General features: G+C 49.6%; 1 protein-coding gene across 1 annotated transcript in view; it reads left to right on the plus strand.

Moving 5' to 3' along the window:
* LOC143793295 (proton channel OTOP1-like) overlaps window positions 1-12103 on the plus strand; it is a 136741-nt gene that overhangs the window by 119052 nt on the left and 5586 nt on the right. Inside the window, exon 6 of the mRNA XM_077280145.1 lies at window positions 1638-1768. Coding sequence (XP_077136260.1) covers window positions 1638-1768 — 131 coding nt within the window. The remainder of the gene's footprint in view (window positions 1-1637; window positions 1769-12103) is intronic.

Below are 12103 nucleotides of genomic sequence, written 5' to 3' on the forward strand. Positions count from 1 at the left end.
TCCCCACATGATGGCTCCACATGGTATCTGCTCAGACATTTTTGACACCCCAACAGTGCATTGCCACACACTCACAGTATGATGTCACCACATATAGTTTGATACCCCCACAGTGCACAACCCTAATAGTGCATTCCCTAACACAGACTATGATTTCCCCGCACACTATGATATCCCCACAGTGTGTTCTCACGCACTCAGTATGATGATCCTAGAGTGCCCGGTCCACGTATAGTGTAATGCCCCCCACAGTGCATTCTAATGCCCATAGTATGATGCCCCCACAGTGCCCCCACACACAGATGAGGCTCCCACAGAGTATGATTCCCACACATTGCACTGTCCACAGACGTATGGTGCTTCCCCCAGCACAGTATGATGTCCTTCCCACATTATGATGTAAGAGTGTCACCTACAAGGTATAATGTCCCCACAATGCCTCCTACAATGTGATGCCCCATAATGCTGTGATGTCACCGAGAGCTCGATCAAAGAGGCAGAAGCTCTAAGCTGAATGTTGTGCTCCTCAATCAAAAATAGCTTAGTTCTGGGAGACATGGTGTTAGGATTGTGCCAGAGCTCACAGACTTACTATGCAACTAAAGCAATCTGTCATTTTGGCACAGTAGACATTTTAGGACCTGGAGGGTGTGGGTGATAGCTAAATTCAGAAGTGATCAATTTTACTGACCAGGAATTATTGATTCAGAGTCTGCAATGTTTGTTCCTGTCATTCTCCAATTATAATACATATCTGTGTAAATTTCATACTGACTTAATGGCTTTAAAGGACACCTTTTATGTACAAAAATGCTATTTACCTGCAGATATAGGGTTAATGAGCAGGTAAATAGCTTCATCGACTCTAAGAAGAAAATTGAGTTATGTTCTCTCTACAGCCGCTTGTTTCCAGCTATTGGGGCGGTGCTGGGAATGGTTACAGCCATCGCTCACTTTGATTGACAGTCTGCTTTGCACACGCATACTGCCCACATGCTCTGCAGAAAAGGCTGTCAAAAATAGTGCTGGGGAGTGATTGCAGCTGTGATCTCTGTGTAGAAATGGAAAAAACACTTGTGTGCTCCAGCATTTCTATAAAATATTCTCAATTCTTTATTGATAAAGATTAAAATCTTCTTGTAATTCAACAAAAAGGTAAGAAAAAAACCATCCTTAATTCTGAGGAGAGCAGACTGTCTTTCATTACACGTCTCACACAGGTGAAAGCCTGTCCTAAGCTACTGTGGGGGGGGGGGGTGTTTTTCTTTCCTCTGTTTGTCGCTGCTTCCTTATGATTGGTAAACCTCATGCCTGGGAAGAAATACACGCCCCCAAAGAAAAATCTCTGGTAACATCCAGTTTGGCTTGTCATAAATTATTACCTAAACTTTACAAGCTAATATCTCCGCAACGGAGATGAGAAATTAAAATATAAATATAAAAGCAATGATTTATTTAGCCCTTCAGCCACTATTCTATGATGTAGCCAATTTAGCATGCTCAAACTGATGAAAGGTCCCAATGTCTTCTCAAAACATAAGCCTACAGCTGTTGTATAATTTGACAATATCTGTTTCCAGATGTACAACATCCATTCTCTGTACCTTAATAATGTTCCCTTTTTATTCTGTTTTTAGGTTTGGCTTAATCCACGCTGTATATACAAATTTACTGCTGTGGGCCAGTGCAGTGGCCTCAGAATCTGACCATCAGCTAGAGGAGCACATGGGCAGACTGACATCATTGGGCTTTGTTAACATAACTCTAAGTAAGTTAAAATACTGAGAGTCACTGAAAGGACATTCAAAATGACAAGCATGAATATGTAGTATATTTTCAGTAAAATTCATTTTATCCTCTACCAATAAGAAAGAACGGAAAAGTGCCAACTTATCAGATATCCTGGAGGATTGGATACATGCCTCCCAACGGTCCCAGATTCAGTTGGTCTATCCCAGAATTGAAGAGCTGTCCTTGTCTCCTTGGAAGTTGATGGAATTTGCCACTTTCAATTATATCATTGTCTTTAGAACTTGTGTGTGAAAATCGGATGTACTTTTAGTTCATAGAGAACCAAAAACAAAACCTCTAACACAATATTTTATTGATAATTAATTAAAAACAGTTTCCAGACACACAAAAATGGGGTATTGTAAGGAAGAATGGGTATGTGAGCAGTCAAGGGGGGTAAACCAGTCAGACTTTATGCCTATATAGAGACCGCAGGTAAAGAAGGATGCAGGGACAAAAAGGAGCCAGAAAGCAAGTAACGTTTTTAACTTTCCTTTAACTTCCAACCCAACAAAGATAACAACAGTTTTCCACGCAGGGAACTTAAATACAAGGTCACAATTTCACAGTAAATCCTATCTACTATATGGGCGCCCTGAACTATACCCACGGAACGCGACTGCGCTTCACTAGTGACCCCCTAACTGGAATAAGTCAACAAAGTTCACTTATCAGCGCTGTTTCAGCGATGCAGTCCTGATGGTGAGGCTCCGTCAGCGACGTAGTCCTGATGGCGGGGGAAGGAGGTGTCCTCTGTCGACGAGCCCAGGTGCAAATTCGAGTCCAGAATGTCTGTAGCGGTGCTGCGTCACCCCCTGCAGGCGGACGTTGATCCGGGGTAACGGTTTCCAAGTCCAAAGAGGAGTCTTTTCGAGGAGAATTGGCGGAGTAATCCGTATCAGTGGCAACTGTGACAAACCCAGGAGGAACCGGAGCACTTTCTGGCAAGATACTCCCGGGGAGCGCGGTGATACTGTCTCTGAGATGATCAGCACTACCCCTCTGCTTTGGGGGTCGCTGACGACGGATCCGCCGCTTTCTGGGGGCTCTGGTAATTGCCCACAACGTCTGCTGCACGTTCTCCCCCTGCTTCCAATAAGTCTCTCTGCGGCCTGCACACACACGACAACTGCGCTGCAGTTCCCTCTCCTCCGAGTTTTTCCGCGCTTCTCTACCCCTGCTTTCGCGCGCTTTCCTTTTTATCCCTCCCTCTCCCTGCGTCACTCTGTCTCCTGTCACCTCAGCCTGGCTTCTTCGCCCTTCAAATCCGTCCCCCGGAACCCCGACTCCCGGCAACAATGGTTCCACCCGTCTGTACGGCTCGACAGATCCCCGTCCCCTACATTCCCCCACCCTGTATGCTCGCCAGTCCCTGGGCGAGGTCTTCGAACTGACAGGTCGCCCACTTGATGGATTGTTCCACACTTGGGTCTGTCTAGCGTGTAAGTCAGGACTGTAGCGAGTTGGGGGTCTACCTGCAGTAGAACGTTCAGAACGTCGTAGCTCGGGTCCTTGTGTAGGGGGTGTCGGGGGAATGCAGTCAACGGAGGGGCGACTAATCAGGGGTAGTGTAGTAGTCGAGATAGGGGGAGTATTTTGACGCCGTTCTTCTTCTTCATCATCCTCTCCATCCCACCAATGGTTGTTGGGGGACTCAGTCGTAGGTGGCTCTTCCCTGATTGCGGATTCCGGGGTGTCCGAGTCAACAGAGCGACACAAACGGAGCATGTTGCGATGGAGAATGCGAGTACCTGTACTTCCGGGGACCTCAGACCGCACTTCATATACAGGACCATGCGGATCTATACGGCGAAGCACCCGATAGGGTGTCTTTTCCCAACGATGGTCTAACTTGTTTTGGGGTCTTTGCTCTCGAACGAGTACTCGATCACCTGGCCGGAACTCTGGGGGTTTTGCTGTAGGGGTGCTCCGATGCTCCACTTCCCGAATTCGAGTGTGCACCATCCGGTGTAAGGTCTGCAGCCGATGTCGATGATCACGCACCCACGAAGCCATCCCTGTTCGGGGGCCTTCTTCCTCCGAAGACAGTTCCAGATCTGTCACGCCTTTCCCTGGGCGCCCAAAGACCACTTCATACGGGGTGCGTCCTGTGACTTGATGAACTCTATTGTTGTAGACCCACACTAGGTCAGACACATACTCCGGCCAGCGGGTTTTCTGATCTTGTTCTAGCGCACGCAACATTTGAAGCAAAGTCCGGTTAAACCGCTCACAAGCCCCATTTCCTTGGGGGTGATATGGTGTGGTGCGTGACTTATCAATGCCATAGAGGCGATGCAGCTCATCCATGACTTTGCCCAAGAAACAGGCTCCTTGATCCGAATGTATTCGCCTCGGACAGCCGTACACTTGAATAAAGTTCTTACAGACAGCGCTTGCCGCAGACTCAGCTGTCTGATCGCGGGTAGGGGTGACTACTGCGAACTTTGAAAAATGATCCACCATAACGAGGCAGTGTTCGTAGCCTTGATGCGCTGCTCCAATGGTGATGTAGTCTATCATCAATACTTCAAATGGGGCAGACGTCATGATGCTCTGCACAGGCGCCCTTTCCTCCGGTGACTTGGTTAACTCACATTGTCGACATTGCCTACAGGCAGTTTGTACTTCCGCGAGCAGCCGAGGATGATAGAACCGAGTTTGCAGCCACTTAAACGTCCTCTTCACCCCGAAGTGTGCCCCGGACTCATGAGCTTCTTTAGCAACTGCGGCCACCACGGGCCCTGGTAAGACCATCTGCCACGTCGGCCCGGAATCTGCCTGAGCAGATGGCATAAGAGCCCTTCCTGAAGAGTTAGGCGCTCCCATTGCCGCAGAAGAAGGTTCAGGTCTGACGGGAGGGTTTGTCCAGGAGTTCTCACGGGCAATAGACCATTCGTTACCCACTGTCGCAATGGAGCTAGCTCCTGGTCTTCCTGTTGCAGCCGTATCCATTCGTCCCGACTCTGAACCAACAGTCCTGTAGCCGTTCCGTTCCCGGTCTGCTCCCGGCTCACAGCCGTCCGAGCAGCGCTCCCGATGGCGTAGGGGATTTCTTCTCCCTCTAGCTCCTCATCTCGGTTAGTTCTTGGGGTGTTCCTCCGCAGACGAGATAATGCGTCAGCATGCACATTCTCCGCTCCTCGCTTGTAGAGGATACGGTATCTGTACTTGGCCATCCGGGCTACCCAGCGCTGTTCCAGGGCACCCAATTTCGCATTTTCCAGATGTGCCAATGGGTTGTTATCCGTGCGTATCAGCACCTCAGAACCGGCCAGGTACTCAGCGAACCGCTCCATCATAGCCCACACCACGGCCAGCAGCTCCACCTTGAAAGAACTGTAATTGTCCGGGTTCAACTCAGAGTCATGAAGAGACCGACTCGCATAGGCGATCACTCTCTCCCGCCCATCCTGAATCTGAGACAACACAGCCCCCAATCCCTGAGAGCTGCCGTCGGTGTGTAGGATGAACGGTTGCGAAAAGTCCGCATAAGCCAACACCGGCGGCTCCATGAGAGCTGTTTTCAAGTCCCGGAACGCTGCTTCTTGTGGCTCCTGCCATTGTATCTTCTTTCCCCGTTCCTTGGGGGAGCTTCCTTTCAGCAGGACTTGTAGATTGTGAGAGCGGTGAGCAAAGTTCTTCACGAAGCGCCGGTAGTACCCAGCGAGGCCCAAGAACGCCCGTACATCCTTGGCGGTCTCCGGTGTGGGCCACTCCTGGATTGCGGCAATCTTCTCCTGTGATGGCCGGACTCCTTCGGCGGACACCACATGCCCCAGGTACTCGATCTGTTCCCGGAACAAGTGACACTTCTGGGGCTTCACCTTAAGCCCGTATTTCAGTAACCGGTCTAGTACCTGCTCCAGTCGGCACAGATGTTCCTCGAATGTTGGGGCATAGATGATGATGTCATCCAGATAAATGAGAGTGGCCTCGAAGTTCAAATCCCCCAGACACCGCTCCATTAGTCGTTGGAAGGTGCCTGGAGCGTTGGCCAGTCCAAACGGCATTCGATTGAACTCGAATAGTCCCATGGGCAGGATAAACGCTGTCTTAGGACGATCTGCTTCTGACATCGGGACCTGCCAGTATCCGCTGGCTAGGTCTAAGGTGGAAAAATATTTGGCCCGACCCAGCACGGAGAGAGACTCCTCAATACGGGGAAGTGGATAAGAGTCTCGGACGGTGCATGCATTTAGCTTACGGTAGTCCACACAGAACCGGAGCGTGCCGTCCTTTTTCCGCACCAGCACGATCGGGGCAGCCCACGGGCTCTGACTCTCGCGGATCACTCCTTTTTGTAGCATCTGGCCTAACAACGTCTTTACTTCCTGGTACATCTGCGGGGGAATCTGTCTGTACCGCTCCCTGATGGGCACTGTATCCCCGGTCGGAATTCCATGTTCGATGGCCGTGGTACAGCCAAAATCATCTTCATGTTGTGCGAACACTTTAGCATAATGTCCAAGGAGTCGCTGCACTTGTGAGATCTGTGATGGATCCAGGCCCGATAATTCTGTCCGCATGTGCTCCAGAATAGTTTGACCCTTTCGAAACGCTATCGGCTCAGAATCCTGCGTAGACCGGACACTGACCATCCAGGGATCAGGGGAATCCACCTTTAACTGCAAAGTATCTGGAGGAGGCATCACTTCTAAAGGTCGTAACACTTTGGCCATTTCACTTCGGACCCGTAGCACGACATCGTGTTCGTCCACGTTCACACATCGCACTGGTACGGCCCCATTTTTAACAGTAGCCAGAGATCGGGCCACCAGCAGTCCTGTGGGCAAAGGGGATGTAAAGGTGGGCTCAATCTGTACTTGTACTCCTTCTAGAGGGATGCGAGCTCGTATGGGCAGGGATATAACAGTCTGTCCTGGGGGGAACGTCACCTTTGCTGTCGGGGAAGTAATTACTCTCCCTAGTATGTCTCCCTCCTGACAGGTCTCTTGTACCCGGACTTCCCTCACTAACTGTCTGAACACGGAGCCCTGAGGTGTACTGGTCCCCCACTGATTGAGTGTCTCTTGCGTAGTCTCCCCTAACAGAAAACTGCCAAAATCTTTCAATACGTTCATCCCCAAGGTCACGGTATGTTGTGGGCTGGGATCTCCCCGTGTTAACACAACCCCCCGGCGGCCCAGGTCCTTCCCACATAAAGATATTTGCATCCAGGTGACCCCTTCCACTGGGATGGGCAGCTGATTGGCGGCCTGTAACCGAATTACGGGACCCCATTGGGGTCTGACTGTCAAAGGAAAGTGTTTTCTAAAATAAGCCTCGGGCATAGTCGTGACTTGGGACCCGGTGTCCACCAGACAACGTACAGCCCGCCCTTCAAACTCTGCCCAAACCAGGGGGCAGCTGGCAACCAAATTTCCGGGACTTTCACCACCCATCCGCGGGGACTCTGGCTCCGAGCGTCGTCCCCTTAGCTCGGAGCCCTCTAGTTTAACGCCCGACGAGACGAGGCCCTCCCTCTCCGGGGGCACTCCCGTGCGAAATGTCCTGCCTCCCCGCACCCATAGCAAACACCGGGGACCGGATAATATCCTGGACGAGCGCCACGAGCTGGACTCCCAGACCCTTGCCCCCGGGGTAACTCCCTTGGGCTTCGCGCATCCTTTTTAACTTCAGCCAGTTCGTCTCTGATTTGTTTTAGCTCCTGCCGCATCTCTTGGATCCAGGACGGCTCACCCTCTCCTGCGGCGGCGGTCTGGATAACCCGAGTCTCTCCTGTCGGGACCGTCACCCCCCTCTCTTGCTCCCGGGCGCGGGCCTCATTGCCTATGTCGGAGAAAGTCAGGCGCGGGTCGACCCGCACTCGTTCACGTAGAGCCTGTTTGGTCAACTCATCTCTCAGTCCCGTCACCAGCTGGTCGCGCAGGGTCACGTCAACATGTCCCATCCCCATACCATCTTTCCGCATGATTGCAATGTTTAGCTCTTGCAGAGCATTCATGTACTGAGTGACAGTCTCGCCCTCTTTTTGTCGCCGTCTAAACAACCGGGCCCGCAGCTCTCCCACGTCGGTGGGATCCCCGTGCGTCCCCTCTAACACATTTAACACCCGGGTAAAAGTATTCCGCTCTGTGGGGGGTCTCAACATCACTGAATCCCGGGCCTCTCCGTCTAAGGCCATAATGGCCACCTCTGCTTCCAGGGCCGGGGTCATAGGATGCATTCTCAGCAGCCCCCGCATTCTTTCAGTCCAGCTCCACAACAACATGTTGCTCCCATTAAACTTGGGCAGATTATTTAACATGGCCCCCAATGAGAGAGACGCTCTCGGCCCAGCCCCATCCTCCGTATCTTCTGGCTCCCTCTTTGGATCCTGCATCCTGCCGACTACGCCAAATATAGAGACCGCAGGTAAAGAAGGATGCAGGGACAAAAAGGAGCCAGAAAGCAAGTAACGTTTTTAACTTTCCTTTAACTTCCAACCCAACAAAGATATCAACAGTTTTCCACGCAGGGAACTTAAATACAAGGTCACAATTTCACAGTAAATCCTATCTACTATATGGGCGCCCTGAACTATACCCACGGAACGCGACTGCGCTTCACTAGTGACCCCCTAACTGGAATAAGTCAACAAAGTTCACTTATCAGCGCTGTTTCAGCGATGCAGTCCTGATGGTGAGGCTCCGTCAGCGACGTAGTCCTGATGGCGGGGGAAGGAGGTGTCCTCTGTCGACGAGCCCAGGTGCAAATTCGAGTCCAGAATGTCTGTAGCGGTGCTGCGTCACCCCCTGCAGGCGGACGTTGATCCGGGGTAACGGTTTCCAAGTCCAAAGAGGAGTCTTTTCGAGGAGAATTGGCGGAGTAATCCGTATCAGTGGCAACTGTGACAAACCCAGGAGGAACCGGAGCACTTTCTGGCAAGATACTCCCGGGGAGCGCGGTGATACTGTCTCTGAGATGATCAGCACTACCCCTCTGCTTTGGGGGTCGCTGATGACGGATCCGCCGCTTTCTGGGGGCTCTGGTAATTGCCCACAACGTCTGCTGCACGTTCTCCCCCTGCTTCCAATAAGTCTCTCTGCGGCCTGCACACACACGACAACTGCGCTGCAGTTCCCTCTCCTCCGAGTTTTTCCGCGCTTCTCTGCCCCTGCTTTCGCGCGCTTTCCTTTTTATCCCTCCCTCTCCCTGCGTCACTCTGTCTCCTGTCACCTCAGCCTGGCTTCTTCGCCCTTCAAATCCGTCCCCCGGAACCCCGACTCCCGGCAACAATGGTTCCACCCGTCTGTACGGCTCGACAGATCCCCGTCCCCTACACCTACATAGCCCTAGAGGCCCTATAGGCTGATGGCCTACCTGTCAGCTGAGGTTGGCACCCTAGATGAGCGATGTGGCGCCCTCACTCCTCTACGACTGTCCTTTAATTCCTTAATTATCCCCTGCATACTAATAACATATACAACAGAAATTAAACAGATCCACTTTAGACCCAGTACGTGGATCAAGTGATTTTGTGAGTCTCTCCTCTAGATATTAATATATCTCATAGAGCTATAAATGCTAAGCTCAATATTCACTATATGAGTATTCCTCCGTCTATTGTGCAGCACAGTTGTCATGATCCAGACCGGGTTTTGAGTCCTGTTTTCCCTTTTTCCCAATCTGGTCATGTCAAGAGTTAACCTTTCTCAGCCTCTGTCTGGGTTCAGGTTGGCAATTTATCATCGCTGCTTCCTGCAGCCGATGTCAGTTATAGTTCTTAAACAGAAATTAATATAAAAGGGAATTAAATTAAATCTAGTGAACATGAACTCCCAATAAAACTAAATTTTATTTAAATATTTAAAAAAATCACCTACCCAGTGTAGACAAAAACAGGTAAATACCATAAATATATTAATGACCACCAAATTTGCCTACAACTCCCTGCAATAGGCCTAACTGATAACCTACCTGCCTGTGGGGGTTGGCACCCTAAAGAGCGATTTGGCGCCCCCACTCACCGTAGTCTATCCCTATCTTCCCTACCACAACCCTTGCAATAAGGTTGGAAAACAATGTGTGAACAGAATAGGGATGAAGAGAGTCTTTCAGATACACACACTCGGTGGACCTAATTCAGCAGGGATATTGTGTAGCAAAAAAATAGCAGCAAAAAATACATCCGTGATCAGACGTTTATAACACTCCCAACAACAAAAATACATGAGATGAGATAAATGCTGGATAAAACTGGGAGTACACTTATCTGATCCAGATAAGTGTACTCCCAGTTTTATCCAGCATTTATCTACCCTCTCCTAATGTATCATCACCCATCCCCTGCAGATTGTGAGCCCTCACGGGCAGGGTCCTCCCTCCTCCTGTGCTTGTGTGTGCCTTGTTTTACTCATGTTTATTGTACTTGTCTATATTTGCCCCGTTCACATGTAAAGAACCATGGAATAAATGGTGCTATAAAAATGTATAATAATGTTAGGAATAAAGGTTGAATGACACATAACGATATCGTTAACGATATCGTTGCAACGTCACGCTTTTGGCGACGTAGCAATGATCCCGCTAATGATCTCGTTATGTGTGACAGCGACCAACAATCAGGCCCCTGCTGGGAGATCGTTGGTCGATGGGAGTGATCAGGACCTTTTTTTGGTCGCTGATCACCCGCTGTCATCGCTGGATCGGCGTGTGTGACGCTGATCCAGCGATGTGTTCGCTTGTAACCAGGGTAAATATCGGGTTACTAAGCGCAGGGCCGCGCTTAGTGACCCGATATTTACCCTGGTTACCATTGTAAAAGTAAAAAAAAAAACAGTACATACTCACATTCTGATGTCTGTCACGTCCCCCGGCATCCACAGGGTTGACTCTGTGAGTGCCAGCCGTAAAGCAGAGCACAGCGGTGACGTCACCGCTGTGCTCTGCTTTACGGCCGGCGCTGACACATTCATTGCAGGGAAGCTCTCGGCAGCAGCGCGTGCATTACCAGTTTTAAACCTGTGGACGCCGGGGGACGTGACAGACATCAGAATGTGAGTATGTAGTGTTTTTTTTTTTTACTTTTACAATGGTAACCAGGGTAAATATCGGGTTACTAAGCGTGGCCCTGCACTTAGTAACCCGATGTTTACCCTGGTTACCCGGGTGCTGCAGGGGGACTTCGGCATCGTTGAAGACAGTTTCAACGATGCCGAAGTCGTTCCCCTGATCGTTGGTCGCTGGAGAGAGCTGTCTGTGTGACAGCTCCCCAGCGACCACACAAAGACTTACCAACGATCACAGCCAGGTCGTATCGCTGGTCGTGATCGTTGCTAAGTCGTTTAGTGTAACGGTACCTTTAGAGAGAGAATCTCTATGGAGGTTTTGTTTTTGGTTCTTTATATTCTTCGACCTCTTGGTAACACCTATTTCTCCTTATTGTTTGTACCTTTAGTTCAAATGTATGCAAAAATATGAATGATGCAGAGCACTTCTGAAGAATAAAAATTAGACAACCCCATTAGGAGGTTTCAACTTCATCCCATTGTCCTAGACCTTACCTTTTCTCAGTTTCTTTTGCTGTAGTGCAGAGGCTTGTCACTAGCAGTGCATATTATTATCATAATATAAACCAGTAGTATATACTGGGCAGATATGTGTTAAATTACAGCCTGTATATTGTAGACATGCTTTATATCTCATGACTTGGTGGGCGGTGTGGCTCCATCAATACAGTATTGCAGAACTGGAGAATAATATATATACACTTCCTGAAGTCTGGGATTGATATCTGGTTCTCATATATTACCGAACCTGAGATCCTGCAGAATGAAAATAGAGTGTTTCATACTAAAAACATTAAAAAAAAAAAAAAAAAATTTCTGCAGTTATGGTGCCTATTTGAATCAATAATGTAGCTCTAATATTAAATTACTGAAATTTTCAGGACTCCGGTCAAGCAGCCATATTGGTAGTCCATGATTACCAGACCAGAGCACTGCAACCTCCTATTACCTGTGGCATCTCCTCTGATTAGTAGATGCAGCATAGTGGCTCAGTGGTTAGCACTGTAGTCTTGCAGCGCTGGGGTTCTGGGGTCACATCCTACCAAGGACAACATGTATGTACTTCCTGTGTTTGTTAGGGTGTCCTCAAGTTTCCTCCCACACTCCAAAGACATACTGATAAGGAACTTAGATTGTGAGCCCCAATGGGGACATAGAGTTGAGCGAATTTGTTCGGGTTTCCTCTTATTCGGCAAGCTATAGCGCTTGCCAAATAAGCTGCAGCGGGAACCAGGCTTCCTGGATCGCGCCGGCTGATCAGCCACGACACACACATGGAGAGCCCAACAAACAGGCCA

This window comes from Ranitomeya variabilis, chromosome 1 (assembly GCF_051348905.1).
Source record: "Ranitomeya variabilis isolate aRanVar5 chromosome 1, aRanVar5.hap1, whole genome shotgun sequence".
NCBI classification, from domain to species: Eukaryota; Metazoa; Chordata; class Amphibia; order Anura; family Dendrobatidae; genus Ranitomeya; species Ranitomeya variabilis.